We start from the raw sequence: 24,579 nt of genomic DNA, 5'->3' as shown, positions 1-24,579 counted from the left end.
TTCGACGTCCTGTCTTTGTGCGTGCATAAGTCTCAAAAGATTCATAGATGCCGACTCCGCCTTATGCAGAAGTGGTCGCCACTAGCAGACAAGGCGCGAAAAGGACACCGTTAAGTTGTGTTTGCCCTCCTAATTGGCCAGGGATGCCCATTGCTTCCACAGTGCTGAAAGACACTACTGAAAACAGTGTAGTGGCGGAGTATGCGAATCCACGCGCGGGGTCCCATCAATGTCTAAGAGGTGTTTTGGTGGCCAGCTTGGCTTCATTTTGCCGATCCATGCCAGTCGCATGAGAGCATGCCGAAAACACAGATTGCAGTATTGCACATTTGTGGTGGTGCAGAGTGCACATATGTAATATATTGTTCTTGTGCAGATTCAAGCAAGAAGTCCACGGGTAATTAAAATGCGCAGGAGGGAGACCCTTCGCTTACTTATCGGAGCTGCGCTGCTTGCATTTCTTTTGCATAAAACTGATCATAATTTTTAATGCAATAGTATTAGGCGTGTCAAAGCGGGGAAAATTGTGTAACGTGTGGGAAGTCAGTGACGTGGTAGAGGTCTGTGAGAAGAGAAGATGCCTGATCTGCGTCTTCATCGTCTTGATTGCTCTGACAAACATTGTTTTCATTCATGTACGGATTGCTCCATAACAGCATATATATATATATATATATAGTGCAACTGACGCAGCTCTGCTCTGGACCGTCGCGTCGTTGCACTTTGCTTCTCGAAGGGGCTGCACACGTGTCGAGTGAGCTCCTGAACATCACAGTGCAATGTGGTGAATGCAGTTTAAATCGTGGACCCCAGACTTTGAAGGGGTGCTGCGTAATGCAACGTATTTCTTTGCATTTACCGCTAAATCGTCGCTGTCTTTTTTTGTCCGCCAATGTCTGCATGTATGTTATAATGAATATCGGATATATAACGAGGGCATTTGTGTCCAATGTGACCTTGTTACGACTAGGTTCAGCTGTATGTAGGATCGGCTGCATCTGATGGAAGTTAACGCCCTTTATGTTGCAACGTTATTCTCGGGACCAACCACCGTGTTGTTGACCGTGCCCATTTCCTCTTCAGTTTCAGGCTGGGAGAACGAGAGGCCGATACCCACGCGGCCGACGCTAGCCGTGTCGTCGGCGCCACACGCGGACGTGACTGGCAAGGCGCACGCGGAACTGAACAACGGCCTCGAGGCGTCCGCCGACTACGACAGCAGTGCGACCGTCAGTGCCGACGAGGGCCAGGGGGCGCCCGAGGCAGAAGGGTCGTCGTCGCGGCACCACCGGGCCGGTCCGCCCGACGCCAAGGAGGCCGGCCACGAGGGTGCCACCTGCATGCGAGACCTCATCTTCCAGGCCATCGAGATGACCCTGCAGTACTCGATGAAGCCCGGCCGCAACGGGCCGCCGACCAAGGAAGGCCCCTCGGAAGCCCCTCCGCCCTCCTCCTCCACGGTCGCGCCGGAACCCGTGGCCCGTTCCTCGCCCTACCACCTGGCTGGCGCTCCCAACAGTCTGGTGCACGCCGAGGGTCTTGTGGCGCAGTTTCCTCACGTACCCCACGTGGCCGCTCCACCCCCCGTCGTCGCGGTGTCTCGGGACGACGAGTACGAGGTGCAAGACCTGAGCAAGAAGTCGTCGCGGGAGCCCAGTCCGCACCGGGAGCTCCGGCGGGAGAAGCTGCCGCCGGCGCCCTTCACCTACGCGTCGCAGCCGTACGTGCAAGTGGCCCAGCCGCCACCCGCGCACTCAAACCACCTGCGGAGGACACCCGAACCCCCGCCCCAGGTCATGTTTGCGCCGCGGTCGTACGGGCCGCCTCCGCCCGAGCGGCCGCCACCGCACCTGGTGGCACAGTCGCTGGCGCCGCGCAGCCTCACGAAGACGGGCAAGAGTGCCGTTCCCCCGCCGCCCCCGCTGGTGGCGGCCAGCAAGCCGTCGCTGTCGCCCAAGCCGATGTTCAAGGACAGCAAGCCACCGTCCGGCTCCATCACCCAGGGGACGCCGTTGAACCAGCCTGCCACAGGCAGCTTCCCGCCGTCCCGCTACGAGGGGCTGCTACGGCTGACGCCGCCGCAGGGCAAGGAGCCCTCCTCGGCCGCCGGTTCCATCACCCTGGGCACGCCCGTGCCTCACGACAGCGGTGCGCCCAAGAAGCAGAGGCCGTCCGAAGGACCCGAGCCACGCGCCTACGACCCAGCCGAGCAGTACTACCGCGCCGCCGCCGCCGCTGCTGCTGCTGCCTCCCCGGGCGGATTCCAGGGCCCGTTCCAGCCGCCGTCGTCGACGTCCGGTGGCTACTCGTCGTCGCCTGGTTTCCGGCCCAAGTACTCGAGCGAATCTCAGCTGAGCAGCAACCAGATCATGATAGACTTCAACACCTCGAAGCAGATGCAGATGCGCCGCGGCTCGTCCGGCGACGCCAGGGCCTCGCCGCAGGCGCGAGACTCGAGCCCTGCGCCGGCGCTGCACCCAGTCTACCAGGTGCCTGCGTACTACGGCGCGCAGGGGGCGCCTCCGCCACCGGTGTTCCTGCAGCACGCGCCCGCCGGTGCCGTGGAGCGGCCGCCACCGGCTGACACGTCGCCCGGCGGCTGGGCCAGCAAGCCCCTGGCGCTGCACCAGGGGGCGTCCGGCGGTACGCCACCTGCGACGGTGGCCACCTCCCGGCAGAATGTGATTCGCAGCGTGCCGTGGAGCACAGCGCCCAAGAGCGTCATCCAAGCGCCCAAAGCCGGCTCGCCGCGCGCCGAGCTCGAGAGCCCCGGCCGCCGGGTCCAGTCTCCGCGCGGCGGAGGCCAGCCGTACGCCGTCGTGTCGCCCTCGAGCCACGACCCGTTCACGACGCTGGTGAACGCCGCCGCCGCGCAGCCCAGCCTGGCCGTACCCAAGGAGGACCAGAAGCCCCGCGAGCGGCCCGCCGTCGAGGGCCTCGAGAAGTCGCTGCTCGAGATGCACCAGCGGCCGCGGCAGTTCGGCGGCGGCGGCGACATGCCACCGCCGCCGCCGGACTTCCGCGGAGAGGCCGAGCGGGCCGCCATGCGCGCCGCGGCCGAAGAGCAGCGCTTCCTCGACTCTCGGCGGGGTGCCGAACCGCCGCCGGACCTCCGCCAGACGCTGCGCCTCGCGCGGGACGCCTTCACGCGAGACCAATTCGAGCGCGAGATGCGCCAACAGGTGTCCAAGGACCACCAGGCCAAGCCGTTCCTGAGCCGAACGCAGCAGGCCGAGCTGGACAACGAGGCGTCGCGCATCTTCTCGCAGTCCTTTCAGAAGGACAGCCCGAAGCCGCCGCCGCAGGGCATCACGGCCGCGAACCTCATCGACGCCATCATCACGCACCAGATCAACCAGAGCACGGAACCAAAGCAGAACCCGGCGGGCGCCATGGACACCATCCTGTCGCGGTACGGCGAGCCCAAGGGCGCGTCGCTGCCGCCGCGGCTCAAGGCGCTGCCCACGCGCGACGAGGTAGTCACCATCGAGGACGGGCCACCCGAGCGGGGGCCGCCACGCATGGAGCCCGAGAAGGTCATCACGCTCAACCAGCACATCGCGGCTATCATCTCCAAGAACATCTGCAACCCGAACGATGGTGGCCCGCTGTATGGCCGCATGCCTGTCGAAGTGTCGCACACGGAGCGCATGCCGCACGGCGGTTACGCACCCCCGTCCGAACTCACGACGGCGCCTCCGCGGACGCCTCCGGAAGGAGGGGGCGCGGACAACGGCCACCCGCCACCACAGACGTACCACAGCTGGAAGCTACGCAAGGCGCTGCAGTCCGAGAAGGAGGAGCGCAGTCTCATCCGGAACCCGCAGCAGCAGCAGGGCCCGTATGTGGAGCCCATCTCTCCGCCCGGTCAGCCGGGGCCCCCCGAGTGGGCTACCGCCATGCCTCCCCGTTCGTCGGCTGACAGCGTCTCCTACCTGCGGCCTTCTCAGCAGCAGCAGCAGCAGCAGCAGCAGCACGTGGGCCTGTCCGCGCTCGACTACGTCAAAAACCGCATTGTCGAGGTGATGCGCACCACAGACGAGCCTCCGGCGCACGGCAAGAGCGGCCGCCACGAGCAGCACCAGCAGCAGCCTCCCGAGCGGCCGCTCAGCGAAGGCGGCCACCCTGGCCACCCGAGTCCATCGACGGGTCCGCCGCGGCCGGCGTCGGCCATCGAGTCTGGCCACCCGGACTGGCGTGGCGGCAAGTTCCGTCCCCGGTCGGTGTCTCCCTCGGGCCCTCCTGGCCGACCCTCGCCGCACCACCACCACCAGCAGCAACAGCAGCAGCACCACCACCAGCAGCAGCAGCAGCAGCATCACCACCACCACGACGATGGGCGGCGCGGCGAGCTCGAGCCCGTGTCGCCGCCCCGCGATGGCCGCTTCTACTCGGCGGCGGCACCGCACCCGCCGCCCCCGCAGCCGTTTCCGACGACATACGCGTATCCGTTCTCTGCGCTCTCTGTGCGCTCCATGGCCGTGGCGCCCAGCAACCCGGTGGGAAGTGGCGGCGGCGGTGGGCCCTCGTCGCTGGCGACGGCCCCGGTCGTGCCGACCTCTTCCTCTTCCTCCTCTTCGGCCGCTGTGCCGGCCTCATCTTCCTCGGTGCTGCTCTCGTCCCAGTACGAACCTCTGTCAGACGAGGACTGACACGTCGTGAACACACACGCGAGTGTTGTGCCGCTTGCCTCCACACGGACCGCTCACTGCCTCATCTTTCTCTCGGTTCTTCTCAGCTCAAGTTTGTTCCGTCACGACGATTCCCCGCCGCCGCCCCCGGGGGGGAACTTGTGTACAAAGGGGGAGAGAAAAAAAAAAAGTTTGTATACTGTTGTGGGCACACATTGCACGCGAACGCGCGCCGTCACTTTTTTTGGGGGGCTTCTAGAGACGCGCGCGAAGGCCGTTTCGCCCTGTGGGACACCAACGACGTCAAGTGGTGTGTGTGTGTGTATGGGGGGGAAAGAACCTACCCGGGCACACGCGCACACACCCATCTTCTCTGTCCCTTTTCTCGCGTGTGCGCGCGCCCTCATGTACATTTGTCTCTTCTGTTCAGTGTTTCTCAATCCCGCGGCCTTTTTTTTTTTTCTTTTCATTTTCCTTTGCGTGGGCGAGAATTGTAAATAGGTTTGGGAGAATACAAGCCTCCTTGTGCGCGCGCTAAGGATATTTTAAGGAACGCGTTCATTCGCAGAACAGTTGCCGTGTGCAAATGTTGCACATGCGAAGTGTAATTGTCTTGTTACCTCTGTTTCATATTTTTTTTTTTTTTTTCTGAGAGAAAAAAAGTACCTTTATCATGCGATATCGTGTGTGTCTGGAATCACTTTGTGGTTGTGCATCGGACATTGTTTCCATTGTCATTGCGGTTAAGGACATTTTAAATCGAATTGTTCTTTTTTTTTATAAAGTTAGGATATATGATATATATTTTTCGTTAAACTGGTATGAAGGACTGCTTTGCAATTAATGTTTAAGTTGTGATCCTGCAGGAACAAAACAGAAGACGCTATTAAAACTGCCATCCGTTATGTTCACGGAAATTGTTGCTCTACAGACGTACGATTCAATCTGTTTTGCTGCACCTCCGCGGTGTGCATTTGAGTTCAACAGACAAACGATTGAGTCCTACCAAGCAACAGGAAATGCTGTAGAGCTTTGTTAATCTAATCAGCAATAATTGCAGTAGTGCCTTGAGCAAAGCACCTCGTACGTAAACTGCACTATCATTAGCAGCTACAAAAAGACGTTTTGGGGCACCTGCGACTGAAAATGCTCAACAAAGGTTCGTAGCATGTTGTATGTAGTCTGTGCAGTGGTAATTGAAGGTTTTTTGAAGTGCTCTAGTTGGTCGTACTCTGCATAACAGCTTAGCTCCTCTATTGAAAGGCTGTTCTGCTCGAAGTCCTTCACCTCCCAACAACATGGTAGGTATTCCACAAGTTTCGTTCCCGTGTCGATAGCGCTGCATGCAGGCAAGTTTTTCTTGTGGGCTTCGAAGATCGAAGTGAAAATAAGGGGCTGAGCAACCACTGCACGTATGGCAAGGTTGTGCTGTGATTAATCATTAATCAAAAAACTAGCGCAAATAACAGGCGTGTTATTGTGTCCCTGTTGTTTGCGCTAGTCTTTTGATTAATGATGACACACCAACTAGCCCAGCTTTCTGCCTTGATTGTGCTGTGTAGTTGTAATGTTTAAAGTGCAGGAAATTGTTTGCAGCGTCTGTTTTGGTGTGTTGAGCAATTTTGAGAGCTGACTGCAGGGCGCGTTGCACACCATGGGCTTGCAGTTCAGCAAAGAAAAATCGGCAGTCTTGATTTTTTAATAACATTTGCGGCGAGCATAGGATACAGGAGGCCACGCTTGAGATAGTCGATAAATACAAGTATCTTTGGGTGAACATAAGTGCAGCGATTATGAGAGTAGGGCACTGTGGAACTACAATATGTATGAGGTGGTACGAGGGATGTGGAAGGGGTAATGGTTCAGGGCCCGACTTTTGCCAATGCAGTTGTATGTATGAGAGCACAGTTGGAAACTAGGCAACGTGGTGTGGGTAGGCTCGCTCTGGGAGCACACGGCAATACACCAAATCCTGGGGTGCCGGGGGATCTGGAATGGTCATTCGAAGGCAGAGAGGCTAGTAGTAAGATAGCATTTGAGGAGCGATTGAGAAAAATGGGGGAAATGCGGTGGGCTAGGAGGGTATTCAGTTGCACACGAGGAGTGTTTACACAAGGTGGATTAAGCGAACTAGAGAACTGTCGCGCAAATACTTGGGGCAGCAGCGGGGGCACAGGTAAGGAATCGCTCTGTCAAGAAAAAGGTTAAGGAGAGAGAGAGTGATATGTGGAAAACAGGTGCAAAACAAATCTGCATTAGAGTCATACAGGACGTTTAAGCAAAAAAATGTTCAAAGAAAATGTTTAGGATAATGAGCTAGATGCCAGGAGATGGATTTGTGCGGGGCGTGTGGAGAGGAGGAGGAAACGGCTCAACACTTGATCCTTTCTTGCAAACGACTTCACCCTGCAGTTGAATGTAACTGGGAACTATTCAAAGCTTTGGGTTTTAAGGACAGTGAAGGTAAAATAGACTTTGAACAGGTAGAAATAACTAAACGGAGGATATCTGATTGGTGGGTTATATCAACGCAATAAGTAAAGGAGTAAATACATAGGTATGCATGCATATAGTACCATTCAAGGCTAGGTAGCGCGCGCCGCCGCGCGATTCAAAGGGTTGAGCCTCATTCATCTATCAATCCACCCATCCATTAAAAAAAGGATGTATGACATTCGGCAGAATAAGATTCTAAATGGAGCTTGGTGGCGAAAAAAAAAAAAAAGACATTTTCGAAGGGCCGAAGAGGACGCCCAAGCATTCTTCCGTGCACACGGAGGTTACTGCGCACGTGTTAAAATTAGTTTAGAAAAGTTATGAGTAGGATATCAACGCTTATATAATGCTGTAACGAATGGATCTTGGCCTCGGGTACGCAGAAAGCGCGAGGTGGCGTATTTATACTGCACTTCGTAACCGGGACCCTCGGCGCACTTTGCTCCATCAGACCGTGTAATCTCGAAGTGACGCCAAGTGGACATGCATTAGGTAAGCAGCGGGTATTTCAAGCAGTCGTAATGCAACGTTAGCGAGGTTAACGCGCGCAGTAGACGACACTTTTCCGGCGCTGGCGACTATACCTCAACCTACGACATAACGAAGGCTACCATGAGACTATCCACGTACGCGTCAGACCTTGCTCACCCTACGATGAGTGCAACATGCAACTGACCTGTCCGGAACGCATCAAGGTCAAAACGGCCGGCCGTCAAGCTTCGGCATTCAAGCAATCCGAATTGTACGCATGCCACAAAGCGTCCGTATCAGCTAAATACCGAGTCACTGAGAGAACTCCGACAATAAACGACGAGTTAGCATTCGATCAAAAAAGAAAAATCTCTGGCCAGTAAAAATGCACAACCAAACGCGCCAAGTACGCGTTGAAAGCACGTTGAAAGCAGGTGGCGATGTGACGAAATGCGCCAATAATGACGTCACATCCTAAAGAGAGGCTGACTTCCTGTACGTAAGTAATGGTTGCCGTCTAGTGAGCGCTGGAGCGGAACGGCGGAACTCCGCTGAAAATGTGATATTTTCGGAGTTAGGTTTAAAGTGCTGTGGATTGTTCGAAGTGGAAGACAGCGCGGACAGCAACTATCGGTCATGATCAAAGACAGGATATCAGCGCTGAAAGCGGTACGACTCTCTTGATTGCTTTCGGATAGTGGGCGCCCTCCCCCATTGCTCGAGGGCACTTGTTGCTCGTCTCGCCCCGTTACGCGCTTTTTTCTCTCCTTTCCGCTCAAGTGTGATACGCGGACGGTCATTCGCGAGAGATTTCGATGCGCGATTTGTACCGCGAGAGAACACCATCCTAAGCAAGCATATGAGTGGAGATGCTGTTTTCAGTGGCAGGTTCACCCGATTTGGGGGGAAAGAAAATTGAGCTCTCTACCTCCATCCATCATCTCGGCCGCAGGGAATTCAGCAGTCTAGAGAGATCTTTTCGTACGTGTGCGTGCGTTTCTGCCCTTTCGCACTGGTCGTGCGTTGGCTCATTTTCAAGTTTTATTTAGGGCCAATTGTGGCGACGGTGCCGACGCACGTAGGGCCACCGTTCACCGAGCCGTAGGCAATTGCGCGTCTTCGCTAGCGGCGTTTTTCATTAGATTTGCCCACGTAGTTTGTTTCTTACTTCCGTTCCTTTTTTCTTTTTCCCCGTCGCGACCGCTCGAACGCATTACAGCTGGCCTGGGTCCCGCCGTATGGTCTTTGTGCTGGGCTTTTGCTCCGCCCCGTGCCACAGCGCAGTCGGTGGCTTTGGTGGTCCGCTCGATTGCGCGCATTTTGAGCGTGCTTTTGCGCTGAAACGCGTACGCGTACGGTTTCCGAGAAAAGCCAGATCGAACTTCCCTGTGCGTTGATGTCTCTGTTGGTGCATTTCTTCGAGACTCCCCGCAAAGTCTACTTTTTTTTTTTCGTTGTGTATGTGCGTGCGTGCGCTTTGCGAATGTCATCCGTCCTCCCTCGCGCGACTCCGCGCTGCCCTTTCTCTGTTGTACCTTGTTGGAAGTGCTGCTGTTCGCACTGACCTTCTGCTTGCATCTGGCTCCTTCGAGCTGTAATCGATAACGCAACGAGCTTTGAAACGTACATTTACTCGTATCATTTTTACCGGTAGCACGTACTGCGTGTGTAAAGGTTTTGCTTACGTACGATTCAACTTTGTATGTGTTTTTAAAGTGAAGTTTCTTTCAATCTTCTCATCGGTATATATGCAACAAATGCTCTGAAGTCTGGTATTACTCCTGTGCTAAACTGGTGCCAGAACCGGCATATGAGAAATGCTCCAAAATGTATAACCTCATTCGCTTCAGCGGGAAGCCTCTTATTATATTAAGTATACTTCCTGGGCCCCAGTACCTAGCTCCGATAATCGTAGAACAAACATGTGAATATATTACGATGAAAGACGGTTGAACACAACCTTACGTTTATATTAAAAGAAACTTCGAAAAAACCCACGAGACAAATTTGTACATTTCAGAATTGCACCCAATCTTAGAATTGGGTTTTGAAGTTTGAGACCTCAACGCCATAACACTAATTAATATAATAAACAACGTAGAAGCCATTCAGAACATTTCTGACCATTTTGTTGCGAACTTGAACGAATTCCTCAATTGGGACTCACTTCAGCTTTGTCGAAAAATACGTGTTTCCGGACCAAATTGACCGCAGATGCACAGCTTCTGTATCAATCCACCATCATACATATCGAAGATCAAGAACAATGAGCGGGAAATACAGGAGTTTCGACGCCGCAAGAACTTTTACAATCGTCATTCGTCGCTTCCACCATTCGGTCATGGAACTTGTTACCTAGCTAATGCGGTTGTTACGTACCGCTGATGCCCGTTAACTTCTAGAATCATTGTTGTAATATTTGCATCTGTAGAATGTAATTTAGTTCTAATTCTTTTAACTCGGATAGTTACAGTACTCGATCCCTTTATTAGCTGCAAATTTTTTCAACATTCCCAATGGGCGTCTTGCGCTGGAGTTTGAGGTATAGTAGCGGCGCCTGGTGGCGGCGCGGCAAACGACATCTGGGTCGTACCAGCTTGGGTCGTATTGAGCCCTGGCTGTGGCGAAGCACGTTTCTAGGCCGAGTTTTGCGTCGATTAGCACTTTTTTCTGCCCTGTTGCGAGTGCGAAAAGGCTCGTCACTTCTCACAGACCACGTCGACCACGCTGCGAGCTGGCCGCAGCCTATAGTTTAACGAAAACGGACTCTCCGTGTGCCGTGGGTCGTAATGCTGTAAGCAGAAGGAATCGGCGACGCCGATCCGGAGGGACCTAGCTCAGCATCGAAAAAGTGTCACCGTCGATATTGCTGCGTCGTGGGCTGCCATGAACAAGAAGGCCTGAATCCTAACATCCGATTCTATCGTTTCCCTTCAAGGCCTCACGAAGCAGAGCGTCGGGCGCGCTGTATAACTGCAGTTCGTCGCGCTGGGTAAGCGAAACTTCGCGCCATGCTGACTGCTTCACCTGTCTTGAAGCTTGCTTGATTATAGATCTGCGTTCTAAAATTCGGTCTTTTGCACCTACAGTCCCGACGGCAGACCGACATAGCAGCAGGCATGGCTGGTGATTCACGATTCGAAACCCGGCCACAGCGACAATTAACAATTCGACCGGTGCGAAGTGGTGAAGTGCCCAGGTGTGTGCAAATGACCACAAATGGCCGGGTTGATTCGGTGACAATTCACTACGCCACTACGAGCAGCACAGGTTAGAGAGTTAAATGTGCTCATACTTGACCTCAAGCGAGCATGTTGAGGCAGCGCAGCAAGATAGTATTGATTACAGCAGATCGATTTTCGAGCGTTGTCATTAAAAGCTACATCAAGCGAGCAGCGCACAAGCTCGCGCTGCAGCGCGATTCGCACGTACGTGCGAGCTCATATGCATTCCATCAGTTATTACCAGTTACTAAAAGGGACAGATGGTCGCTACTACAACGCCGGCATAACTACTTGTTTAGCGGCATGCAGCCAACAAAGATTGCAGGAGACCCGCCGTTTCGCGGCATGTCGAAAGACCGCTGCCGTCGCGGCGCGTACCGTCGTGTGCTCGAGCAGTTCCGCACACATGATGTCTGCTTAGCGCTGCTGTGGATTCATTTATAGCAAGCATTTCCTCGCGTTTGTGCGCTTGAATCTAGCAGCGTGCAAACCTTACCTGAAGTTCCACTTCGTACGTGACTCGCTTCACTTGCGATTGACACCGCGCTAAAACTTCGCCGCTTAATTCTTGAACGGCATACACGTATTCGACACTGCATAATTTCTTCTTTTTACGCAGCGTGCCACTCCTGAAAAAATCTTCGGCGCCCGATATTCGCTGCAGGCCGTGATACAACACAACCGAAAGTGGCGGGTCCATATTGTAAACGTGCTTTCCGAAGCAGACGACCGAGCTTGGTACGACCCATTTTAGGACAGAGGGCGCTTTTTAGCACCTTTTTCGCAGCGCCCCCTGGGCAATGCAAGAGCCCCATTCCACGGTTTGTTCTTGTGTGTGCTTTTTATGGTACTATTTGTGTGTGTGTGTTGCTATATAATATACACGCCATCTTTCCCAATGCCATTCAGAGCCCTTGGCTTTTCTGTACGGTACGGCGTATACCCTATAGGCTCGTTAAATGCCGCACTTTTCAGAATTTCGACGAGGTGCGGCCCTTACACGGGACCGAACGCCTTGGTCAAAATGGTGTCGTAGAATAAAGATCATGGTGCCGGCGCAGACGGCGACTTGTGCATACTTGTGCACACCGCGGATGTGCCGTTGCATCAGAGGTCAAGACGCAGCTCTCGCCATCTAGTAGTTGCACGCGGAAGTACACAACGCGCGAAAATTTGCCGATGCGCGCGCGCGGCATCGGGGCACCGAAGGCTATATATATTTTTTTTAGCATTTTGGGCTGCCAAGTTGGGGGTGCGGCCCTTACACGAACCTGTCCAGTATACTTGTGCTTATCTTTTATATCGTGCAGTACACCTCCCCTACAATAATGCCCTCGAAGCGAGTGCTATCACAGAACACCTATACAAACTTAGAGAAGGGAAACTGTACCTTCCACAGTGCTACGGAAATAAGCGTAGCGGTGGCGTCGTGAACTAAAGTATGTAACCACAAGTGGCGCTGTACAACAGGAATACGACAGGACTGTACGACAGGACTTACTTTTGGAAATGCGGTTGTTTGCTTTAAATCAGGGGTACAATCAGGGCTCGACGGGAACCAAAGGTCTGTGGGTCGCCTCGCATTGGGCGCTCACGGGAAGACTACAAATGAAGCTGTGCAGGGGTATATGGGCTGGACTAGTTTTGAAGTGAGGGAAGCTCGCAGTAAAATTGAGTATGAAGAACGGCTGAGGAATATGGAAGAAAGTAAATGGGCTGGGAAAGTGTTTAGGTATCTGTACAGGCAAAACATTGATTCACAGTGGAGGAAAAGAACTAGGAAGCTTACCAGCAAGTATGCGGCCTGTGGGGTGGGCAACACAGCAACGAAGAAGGTCAAGCGGAAAGTTAGAGAGGCTGAATTAATCTCATGGGTGGCGGCAATGGAAAAGAAACCTGCCATGAGTAACTACTTAAGAGGAAAAAACGAAATCAGGAAAGAAACCATTTATGATAACTCAAAGGGAAGCTCATTACTTTTCGAAGCGAGATCGGGATGCCTTAGAACACGCACCTATAAAGCGAGATATAAGAAGGAGGAAGAAGCATGTGCTTGCTGCGGTAAAGCTAGGGAAACGACGGATCATATTTTATTAGAATGTGAAGACGTGTACCCAGCGGTCGATTTAGGCACCACTGGCCTCCTTGAAGCCCTTGGGTTCAGCGGGAGCAGTGGTAAAGCAAACAGGTCCGCAATAGACATTAGTAAGAGGCGATTGGAGGATTGGTGGAAGAAAAGCAGGGAAACGACAAAAGACGGAGACGTACAAAAACACAGTTCGCAATAGGGGATCAGAAAATTTGGACGTGTTAGTTCATAGTGTTATTTTTCTTTTCTTTTTTCATTGGTTAATCTAGGTAGGATATCAGGCAGCATAGTAGCAAGAGCTTGGTGGCGCAACCCACCGCCCCGTTCCAAAGGGGACGCTCATAACATCCATCCATCCGGAAACGGGGTTTTGCACACGCTTTACCAGGTGTTCTGTGGCTTTACTGGGTTTCTGGCTGCTGCGCCTCGATCGTGCTCCCGCCAGTTTAGTTGCTGTGTAGCAAACGTAGCGCCTACATATTTATGTAGGCGCTACGTTTGCCACACAGCAACCAAACTGGCGGGAGCACGATCGAGGCGCAGCAGAATACATGTAGCGCTGAGTCATATCGAGTTAAGGCACACTCTGAACTGACTTTTAAGGGCATCCGGAGCGGTTTTTCGTTTATTATGCCGCCGTTACCCTGAGTTAAATTGTGCCGCCGCGCTCCAGCTGTTGCATTTCGTGTAGGGCTACTGACAGAATGCGGTTTCCAGGTGGCACGATGGCCTCGACTGGAATAAACGCACACGACACCAAAGATTGAGTAAGCCTGAAAATATTTTATTTGCATTTTACAAGTACAACAAAAAGCACACGTCTACGCATCCACACAAACGCGGTTACATAGTCAAGAACATAGTCAAGAAATGGCTCATTAATAAGGGTAGCACAAACGCACAAGAAAGAAGACCTAAGCTACAAAACGTACGGTCGGCTGCTAAGTATAATAATTTCCCTGTCACCGCGCGTCACTTTTATACAGCATCTTTACAGCACTACCAGGCCGGGTAGTTTGGCGGAAAGAACGCAACAGCTTATACGGCCGTCAGCTGCCTCTTCCTTACGGGTGTCATAATTATCCTAATCTCCGCATCAACGTCGTGCAAGTTCGCATACAGGTATCTGTATCTGAACCATATGTGCCAGGTTAATACACGTGTAGTGAAATTATGATAACCACTGCGTCTTATCAAACGTCTTGGTTTTGCAAATGCGCATTACAGCTGACGGAACGACATACTGTAAGTGAAGCACAAGAGAAAAAGGACAAAAGGAGGATACAACACTTGAAGAAATGAAGAATTAGTAGGCGTACAGCAAACAAGCAATGACGGAGAACACACAATGATGCATCGGGTGTTCTGTGACATCGGTTTGCGTACTTACGGTATTATGGAGATCAACGGCATAAAAACGTACCTTCAAGCGTACTCCCTCAACCTCCGCCGCATTCATTATGATAATCAACGCCTAAACAAAATGAGGCACTATTTTTTGCCAAGAGTAGACCTCTTTACAGCAAGTCTATGTAATGACTCGCAGACGAAACCAGCATGCTTTCGAAAATGTTTTACCGCCGTAGTATTCGAACGCCAACGGCCAGGAAACACATCGATACCAATAGGCTGTCGGTGGTTAATCAAGTACAAAAACCTTGACGCTATGACTAAAAAGCAGCTTCAACAATCAAATTAAAAAAAGATCGACTGCCTATTTGCCTGTGGTAAAAAAAAGCATCCTTAGACACCTCGATTGTTTATGTCAATGGTTTGTGTAAAGCAAAAAATTCAGCATGTTCAGCGCCCCTAGCAGAAAAAGCACAAATTAAAGTATTCGACCAAATTACAGTAGCTCCACTTGCGCGCTTACGCTGAAACGCGCCTCGATTGATTTTTCGCCCTCTGTGGCCATTTGTTGAACTTGAGAGTGTGCGGGGCCTGGTGCTATGTTCATATGAAAAAATATAATTAAGTTAAACTTCGATATAACGAACTTAGTATAACAGAATTCTCGATAGAATGAAATATTTAGCTGATTATATATATAGGTTAAGCACCTCTCTATAACGAGTGTTTGCGCATAGTTTCAATATAACGAAATTTCACTGCCGCCGCGAAGGAATACCAAGACAGTAAATAGGAACTGCCGTGGACGCATACTGTCAAGTGCTGCTGCTTGCGAGTACACCTCTCAAATCGCGCGCTGCGCAAGAGAGCGGCCGCCGAAGCGTAGCAGCAGGACCCTCTCGCCGTGTGTTCCTTATAAAGTGTAAATGCGATAAGATCCCATCGCGTCCTCCGCACCGTATGCCGTGGGTGCGAGTGAGCCGAGGATAGTGGCTTCGGGCTTGATGCGTACCGTCTTACTCCTGCGCGAGCAGGGGCAGGGGGGCGTAGGTGGGCGTCTCCTCCCTAGCCCAGGCACGGCTTCGCATGACGGGCTGAGCTCTTATCTTGGAGGTAACCTGCGCTGGTGCAAATGCTGGGTGGCCGAGACGGCCATGACCTTATGTGCGCTGTCTCCCCTTGCTTTTGGCGCTGGAGGTCGCGTAATCTCGAGTCTCAGCGATGCGTAATTGAAGCGAGTGGCAAACGAGCCATTCGCTCCCCTCTGCCTGTGCTTTTCGTGATGCAGGCGACACTATCAGCCACAGAGGCGGAATGGACGCGAAAGCGTCACAGGCTTCGGTTTGTACCGCCGGTGTGAAGAAATATTGTCAACCTGCACGGCATGAAATCGTATTTTGGTTGCAGACTCTCAAATTCAATAATTAGAATTATTTCTTTTCTCATGCAGATTTGTTTTCCAACTGCCTGATGAATAGTAAAATATTGCGGCCCCTTCCGGTTAAGAAAAATGCGCCGGCGACTGTACTTGCTCGCATAAAAGGTGAAATTTCAATACAGTGAAATTTTGGTACAGCGAACTCTCGTTAAGACGAACTCGGTAAGCCGAATTATTGCATATAACGAACAACATGGGAATGTTTCGTTTTCGATAGACTTGATGCAAAAAAAAGTCCGCTTAAGACAAACCGCCTCAGACGTGCTCTTCGGTAAGACGAACATTCGTAGTGACCGCTACCGATCCTGTAGGCTAGGGTCCTCAATACGCCACGCCCAGGGGCGCGCGCATCGAAGCACCCTACTGGTAGCCTGCGGACATCGCCCGTGGACAGATGCGAAAACAAGAGGAGGAAACAAATAGTCAGTGACGTTTCACTTCGTGAACGCAGGTGACGCGCAAGCATATGGGTGCTATAGCGCGCACGAAGCTATCGGCCCTCGGTGCGCCTGGACTTTCCGCATCGCTAATCGTATTCAAAACAGTGCTCGCGGCGCGGCCACGCCATACGCAGCAGCAGCCGGAGTAGAACGCCTCTTTCATTCGCTTACTAATTAAATTGACAAGCATGTGTCAGCGCGCACAGGCAAACATGAACACATCAGACTCAATGACCGTGGACGATCGCTGTCAAAACGCTTGCGTGAGGAAACGCGGCAGCAGCAGCGAGTGAAGTGACCTTCGCGATGTCTATCGCTTCAACGCAAACTGAGCGACTCGAACACGGCTCACGCAAAAAGCTACGAGCGTAGAGTTTCTCACTACATTACCTAGAGGGAAATCTGGCGCTGCTGCGCTGTGGTATGCATGGGAATGCCGGTATATTGTGGATTCGGATTGGCATCGTTCTCGTAGAGACAGGACACCTTGAAGACGCGCTTGGCAAATACCGTTCCGTCTGTCACAATGATTCATTTTTAACTAGAACAGCACGTGAAAAGCTGTTTTAGCTTTATTATTACGCGAAAACATGTTTTGTTTAGCTATGAGATCTTGCTATTGTGTGTACGACTACATGTTACGTAAAAAGTATCAGCGGGCCGCTAAAGTTGGAGGACAGACGACAAGGTTCGCGCTCGCTTTGAAACAGTTGGTCGTCTGTTCTTGCTTTTCTTCGCTTGGTCATGCAGCGTGGGTGAGTAAAGATGTAATATGCGTGAATGGAAATATTTTATGAAGATTTTACTTTGAGAACGCGTTATTTGCGTAGCCATATCCACGTTTTAGACGAAGCCTCTTACAACACCAGCCAACACGAGCCTCGCAGACACATATACCGTCATTCCCATGACGGCACGGTGCCCCTTTAAGAAACTCCCATAGACGGTGGCGCCAGATTACCCTCTAGGTGTTATAGTGAGAAACTCTATGGCTACGAGCCGTCGGCCGACCTAGACTGTACCCCCAAAGAAGATCGCTTTCGAGATAAAGCCCGCGCGACCGCGCGCGGCCAAAGTACAACCCCCTCCCCCCTTCCTTCCCTCCCCGGTGCCATGTGCGCGACGGAAGGCGGCGCGCTTCCCCATCCCCACTTCCTCCTTTGCGCACGCGGAGCCGCCATCGTAAGCTCACCGTCGCACACTTTCACTCGCGCATACAGCGTACGGCGCGCATCACGAGACGAAGCCGGAACCTCCGTGTCGCATACAAAACCTGCAGCAACTGCCAGAGGAGGTCAAACCAGCACGCCTCTGCCTACCTTCCTCCTCCGTGACGCTTCGCCTCGTTTCTCCTTCTCTACTTCGCTCAACGTCACCTAGACTTTCCTCTAGGTTGCGTTGTTAGCCGTGCGCTCAGCGCCAACTTGCACCAATGACCTGCGAGGCGGCAGATGCCTGCTTGAAGTCCCCAGCGCATAGGCGCCGACTACGGGGCTCCGGTGCCCGAGCCCCCACCGGAGATTCCCGGGGGAGGTGGCAATGCCGTTTTAAATTTACACTGTAAACATCATGCACATACACAATATATTTAAATATGCACACAGGACAAATTTCCTTATATTTTTGAAAGAGAAGGAGGTAGCCAATTAACAATTATTTCTAAAGGTATGGATAGCCTATGCATAGAGAATGAATTTGTTGTTGTATGTTCACCTCGCTTCAAATTGCTTTGCATGCTTTTTTGACGCCTGGAAAAATCCTATAGGCTTCAGTCACCCCTTTGGCTGAATCTTTTATCAACAGCGTGTGAAATGCACATGAATATGTCTCAGTATTGCTTCTCTTTCTAGTAAACAATGCTAACGACTCATGAAAACAAAATTCTAATAATTTATAACATTTATTAGGGATGGAAACATTGTTACTTGTATGCAGAGGTCATAAATATATATAGAGTGTCCCAATGAAATATCATTCATTAAGATTCACAAAAAAGAGAAATGCGTTACTCGAAGAAAATCTAGTGCATATTTTTTCCAGTACAGTGGAGTAGCTGCCAGTAAATTTTGCGTTACCGAGATTAAATTAGGTCATTGTAATTAATTATATATCTCGAGACATACTATCCTAATTGTCAAAGTGTCAATGAGGCATTTGTAGGCACAGCCAATGGACATCTAACTGTGGTAGTTTCAGTGACGTACTAATTGCATACAAATTTTTTATGATTGATAAATAAACCTTGTGAAATATGGAGAATACCACGTGACCACCCTCCCACCCACATCATAAAGCAGTGCCCTCGAACAGGCTCCCTCAGAGTTAGCCTAAACAAAATAAAATAAATAAATAAAAACATAGTGATCAAGCTAGTGCCTTATCTGCCGCGCCCCGGCCAAATTAACACATTACGTTTAGTGTTACTTGGAAGCAAGCTGTTGTAGCTGTTGCCTTAGCTTGGATAAAGTGCATGGATGGTTTTTTGTTTTTGGCACAAAATATGTCACCACAAAAGCGAACTGGCAACGTCAGTGCAAATGTTTAAAGGTGCGTTTTGTTTCATCCCAGTCGAGATGTCTTTTTCTAATGAGCGGAAGGAAAACATGATCCTTGCCTTCAGAGCTGCAAATGGCAGCAAGAGAAAGGCCGCAAATATATATCGGTCATAGAAGTGTGGTGCTAGACCAAACGCATCGACTATCATCATAAATTATGAAGACTTGAGACGAACCGCCAGCAGCAAGAAAGAGTGGCATAAGATTCCATCATTGAGACCTAGCCTACGCACGGATGTTCTACCATTTATGGCTTCAAACCCTCTTGCTAGTAGGCGGGACGTGGTCGCCCAGGTACCAGTTTCCAAGTCATCAGTTCGGAGGATTCTAAATGACGGCCTTTCACCCGTACCACCTTAACCAGCACCAATGCTTGAAAGATAGGGACCTGTAGAATCGCCTAGATTTCTTGAATTGGGTCCTCACAAATGCGGGTGCGTCACCGGACTTCTTGAGCAACTTCATGTGCAGAGATGAAGCCAAGTTTCACAGAAACACCTAGGTAAATTTGCATAATGCACACTATTCAAGTGTTTCCAATCCACACTGGGTAAAGCGCAATCGGCACAAGTACCAGTGGTTGTTTAATGTGTGGTGCGAAATTTACGCCTGTGCTACAATCATCTCATTTTCTTCGATCACACACTGACTGGACAGCGTTACGGGGACTAAATCCTTGATGGAGTGGTTGATGAGTTTCTCAGCAAAGTCCCGCTGTCATGTCTTCCACTTCTGTGGAATCAGCAAGATGGGGCACCCACACACAGAAGTAGCTGAGCACGCAACTGGCTGGATGCGACTTTTTATGCGCAATAGATTGGAAGGCACGGGCCTGTAAATTGGCCGGCTACGTAAGCTGACCTGTCTCCGCTCGATTTCCTTCTTTGGGGTTATGTGAAAGATCATGCTTACATGATACATGATCAAGACTGATGTCAGATTAGCTCAAGGCAAAGATAACGGATGCCTGCCCTAGAAATCGAGCGTTGGTCATCAAGAAAGCCACTGCAGATGTGATAAAGCAGACTCAGTACTGCGTGGCTGTAGGAGACCTATTCGAACACGTCCACTAGGCAGCAGCTGGTGTTCAACAGGGCTTACGATTTTATAGATAATAAGGGCAAACTGAAATCTGTGTTGTTCGTTTACTTTTTGTGCAGGAATCCCGATTGCCATTTCGGCTTATTTAGAAGTGGTTTTTTTTTTTCTTGAACGCGTTGGTTTTGCCTTTTCTCTAGATGTGGGTTGCTTTTCGGTCTGTTCGTTTTGCTTTTATTTTTTGGCATAAACGTGTTTTTGCAGCATGCATACACTTTCATGAAAAATAAAACCATCACTCATCAAATAAAACCATCAACCATCAAATAAAACCATCAACCAACCAAGAAGGGTAGGCTGTGACAAGAACCATAGAATGCACTTCAAGAAGGCGTCGTATACCAAATACCTTTACCTTGTGATAGACACTACGTCATGATAGGCTCACAGAGCACTGCAACAATGTAAAGAAAGGTGGTGATGGCTGGTTAGCAGCCCACTGCAGTACGTGTGGTTTCTCACCTCTTTTCCAAGTATGTTTCGTTGTGCGCAAGCTCAAGGAACAAATAGCAAGAATGATAATTGAAGCTGCAACTATTGAGAAGCTAGGCCAAGATTGTTTTAGTATGCCTTCGCTATCTTTAACAAGGAACAAATTGTTGTATCTTGATGCATCCGTCTTTGTGCATGCCTGAGTTGCTGCATGGCACATAAATAGTGATCCGGCCAGCAATAAACATTCTGTTCAGAGTTAGTGCCTGTGTGTGTCCCTTCCTGTGTCCGTCTGAAAAAGTTTCTATGCTAAGACACTATAGCAAAAATTTCGCATTAACAATGCTAGAAGTCAATCCTTGGATATGATGCTTCAGCCAGATACCTAGCAATAAAAGTTTGGCTGCAGTCATTGGTTCCAAGTTTAGGTTGCTATGATTGCAAAAATATCGATTGTGGAATTTTCCTTTTGAGGGCCCCTCACATAACCCCCTTGAAAATTTTGGTTTACACTGGAAGGTATAAAGCACCATTCGCACGGCAGCATGAAACAGGGGTGCAATGCAGAGGAGAGGGGCCACTTCTTGTGTTCCCCATTTCCTGCGCCGCATCCATGTTTTGCGCTGCCATTCAAATAATGTTTATAACCACTGCTGTATTAACTCTGAAAACGTGCTTTAACGCCAGTGGACAAGGACGAAAGGAAGACGTTGACATTGATAGCGCATTGTGTTTTCAACATTTTTCTTCCGGCTTGGTCCGCTGATGCTAAATAATATTTATAACCAGCTAGTCCGTGTATCAGTCTTATTATAAAGCAGTATCCAGGGAGTGCTGTATTCCAGGAATGTCCGAAGGAGCTTAGCAGTAGCGGAGATAGAAGCAAGTGAAATGTTGCAAGGCTATAATGTGGTGAGGCAGGCCACTCTCCCCGCAGCAGAGGACCTCTCTCATTTCCTCTCTCAGCACATGCCATAATTCGGCTGGAATTATTGGCGTTGTATCATTGAGCATAAGGTCGTGTAGTTTGATTCCTGGCCGCGATGGCCACATTTCGATAGAGGCGAGGTGCAAAAATACTCGAGTACTTACATGGATTTAGGTGCACATAAAAAAAAAAACGGTGGTTAAAATTAATTCACTACGGCGTTTCTCATAGCCCCAGCGTCGCTTTTCAACACATTAAACCCAATAAATCAATCAAATCAAAATCAGTCTGTCGGCACCGGCAAGCGACAGTCTTTTCCTGCATTCTCCTTTATTGGAGTTCAAAATCTATGTGAAATTTGGCACAACCGAGATGTCTACCTTCAGGGAAAATATGGAAAACTTGCAGTTTCCATGGAATTTGGCAATTGTCTGGAAAATTCCGCAAGAAAGCAGGCAATTATACCCAGATTGCTTTGAATCAAGAAAATGTTTGCCTAGAGTGGTTATGGCGAAGCAATCTGTGTGCCAAAAGGAAACAGAGTTTTGAACTGAACCTACGGAGTCTGCAAATAATGGTGCTTTTTCTGCCGGTTTTGTGAGTGTTGAGCCTGACCGACCGGATTGACCAGATCTGATACCACTTGTTGAATATTATTGGCTAGAATAGTAGCCTTACTAGGTACAAATAAGCACTACTTTTTTCTTGTGCCCGAACTGCCACTGTCAAAGACTGCCATGGAATTTTCATGGGAACAGTTGGGGAAAACCTGGAAACGTAAGGGAACTTGGAAGGTGCCAAAGCACTAGACACAACCTTTGCTTTCTTTTTTCTCTTTCTCCTTTCCTTAGTGTATGAGGCATTTCCGCTGGCTGTTTTTCATGCTCTGCGCTTCACAGCTGTATGCGGTTGCCAGCTGTGTATGCACTGCAGGCAGGAAGTGTGATGTGGGGCGATCACTATCTCTCTCTGCGAGGAGAATGGCTGCTCGGAGAAAACAGGTGTGCAGGCTTCAGCCGTTCTCACGGAGTATGTTGGCATAAAATCACGCAGGCATGATAGGATCGTCACTGCGTTATCTATGCACATGTGCTTGTTTGTTTGCATTGCCCGAACTATGTAACGGGTCCTTTAAGCCTTTTAATGCCTTGGTGTGCCTCATAATGGCACTGCCTGAGCACAACCCTCTGTTGCCAGATGAAGCCAACACAAAAGATTGCGTGTACGTGCACAGAACACACAAAAGTGCACAGGACAAACCAATGCTAGTTTGTCCCCATCTAGTTATCTGTTTCCTGTGCATAAATTTTCTTAACCTAAGCTTCTTACTCTAGTATAATGGGGCAGATTCAGTTAGGAAGCATCAACCTTTAGTGACAGGTATATTTGTCCCTCTTAAAAGCAAGCATGCTGTTATTACTTAACAGGTTACAAATAGTTTTGACAAAAAGAAGGTAATTTTATTTCGGCATAATCACTAAGAAAGCCTGATCTTTAATTCTTTTTAGCACTTGACATGAAAATCAATCAGTTAAATGGAACTTGCATGGTCGTCACTGATGCTTGCTGCTTGACTGAGTGAGAGTCCCAGAGCAACCACCTTGCTCCGCAAAAGCAGATGGAATTTTTGTGGACGTAATGTAGGACAGCATTGGCAATGATGTGGAAACATGCAGGGCTGACACCATGGAAGCATTAATTGAGGAGGATAACGATGGTAGGGACACTGCCGTTGAGCCACAATAACAAGTGGTGCTCACAGATAATGTAGCTGATAATGGCCAGAGTACTCTGGCACATTGTTTCGACAGAGGCCACAGAAGGATATTTTGGACAAGCTAAATGAAATATCAGTTTTCAGGTAATGCACAGATTTGCGAAGTGCCATCGAGCAAAATTTGCCGAGTGGCCCAAATACAAGTACGTAAATTAATGCTTTGAATCATGCAAGTGCAATAAATTTTTCTTTTTCTTGCATAGGCCTTTCTTTACTACTTGGGAGAATAATAGTTTTTTGATTACTTCTGTTCACATGAAGTTTTAATTAGATAAACAGGTTTTCTGGATCCATTCAAGTTTGTCTTGATGGGAGTCTACTGCATGCAGTTAAAAGCATCAGTATCGCCATAAATGTGTGCGAAGGCGAAGTGGTTATTTAGCCAGGGTGATGATCGAGACCTCAGATTAATATATGGATGATGGCGCACTGTTGTGATCACACTTGTCCAGGTAGAGATAATTATTGTGAGAGTAGCTCTCACATCGGAGGTGAAATGTAATTTGTTTGAATAGTTATTACTAACTATTTATGTTATATATCATTAAATTCTGACCACATTGGCCTTTGTCAAACTGAGGACTTATCAAGGCTCTTAAAACATCTTGCAGGCCCAGGCAGACGAAGATGACTTGGACGGAGATGTGGCTGTCACGCTGGAGACTCCTCCCACATTTATGGAGGAGTTCTTTGCAGAGGTGACGTTTGTTCCTGCTTATTTCTACGAAGCCCTGACAGGCCTGAAGGCCTGACAGCACACAGTTGACGTGTCACATTAGCGTATCACGCAGCACTCAGTGTCACATTCTTCCCACATGCAAGCATAGCGGGATTTTGCTGGGAACAAATGGGGCAGTCACGGACTCAGTCTCACATGAGATGATTCTATTGCACTATCAACAGTGACAGTCCTGAAGTGTGTTGTGTAATGTTGAAATGACCACATGATTGACGTAAGTCACAGTTTTGTTGCAGAATTTGACATGAGGCTGAATAAATTGCTTGAGTCTAGCCTGGCTTGTCTTTTAGGCAGTTCTGCAGTTGCAGCGCACTGGCATTCAGCTCAAATTACTGGGTTTTTTTTTTGCAGTTTGCAGTGTTTCTGAACTTCCCAGTTGCATTAGCAGCAGACTGATGTCACCAATTTGTCACAGCAGCTTATTTAGTGTGGTCTGCTGTGGGGCAATCAAATAATGCAGGTTCCTTTACCTTCTCATGCAATATTTTGCTCTGAGCATCTAATTATTTCACTTAGTGACAGATTAGTGATTAGATTAATGGAAGTTGTTAGGTATCATGCTTTTAAGCTATATTAGAAATGTTAAAACTTGGATTAACTGCATGAAATTGTCACCAGGGTCCTTCAGTGCATTCACTGCTGATGAAACTCCAGCTTAAGTTTGCTCACTCATAGAGAGCCCTGCAGCTGTCATCAGTGGTGGTTTCTGTTGTGTGCTTGTTGGACCAATTCGCGAACAACAGTCAAAATAATATATATATATTTTTTATAAGCTAGTTTGACTCCATATTTAAGGAACTGTGGTCATTGACACTGTGGGCAGCTCTTCTGCTGTAATCGAGTGTGTGTACCGCAGTTTACATTATTTGTAGCAATAGATGAAAAAAATGATTTGACCTGCCTGATAGCAT

The 24,579-nt window shown here is 49.8% G+C and overlaps 2 protein-coding genes across 7 annotated transcripts in view; both read left to right on the top strand.

Annotated features, from left to right (window-relative positions):
* LOC126543240 (uncharacterized) overlaps positions 1 to 5,310 on the top strand; it is a 72,311-nt gene extending 67,001 nt beyond the window's left edge. For all 3 annotated transcript variants that reach the window (XM_055061474.1, XM_055061478.2, XM_055061469.2), the window contains one exon: positions 1,084 to 5,310. In XM_055061474.1, the coding sequence (XP_054917449.1) occupies positions 1,084 to 4,652 (3,569 nt within the window). In that variant the 3' untranslated portion in view covers positions 4,653 to 5,310. The remainder of the gene's footprint in view (positions 1 to 1,083) is intronic.
* A 1,618-nt stretch (positions 5,311 to 6,928) lies between these two features.
* The window catches only part of LOC126544394 (syntaxin-like), a 47,347-nt gene continuing 29,696 nt past the window's right edge, over positions 6,929 to 24,579 (top strand). For 3 of the 4 annotated variants that reach the window (XM_050191711.2, XM_055061489.2, XM_050191718.2), the window contains exons 1-2: positions 8,107 to 8,267; positions 23,541 to 23,627. In XM_050191711.2, the coding sequence (XP_050047668.1) occupies positions 8,235 to 8,267; positions 23,541 to 23,627 (120 nt within the window). In that variant the 5' untranslated portion in view covers positions 8,107 to 8,234. Of the gene's footprint in view, positions 7,620 to 8,106; positions 8,268 to 23,540; positions 23,628 to 24,579 lie in introns of those variants that run through there. The other variant, XM_055061491.2, reaches the window with a different exon arrangement.

Source organism: Dermacentor andersoni, chromosome 3, assembly GCF_023375885.2.
Source record: "Dermacentor andersoni chromosome 3, qqDerAnde1_hic_scaffold, whole genome shotgun sequence".
In the NCBI taxonomy this organism is placed as follows: domain Eukaryota; kingdom Metazoa; phylum Arthropoda; class Arachnida; order Ixodida; family Ixodidae; genus Dermacentor; species Dermacentor andersoni.
Note: the sequence above shows the minus strand (reverse complement) of the source record. Positions and strands in the feature narration are given on the sequence as shown.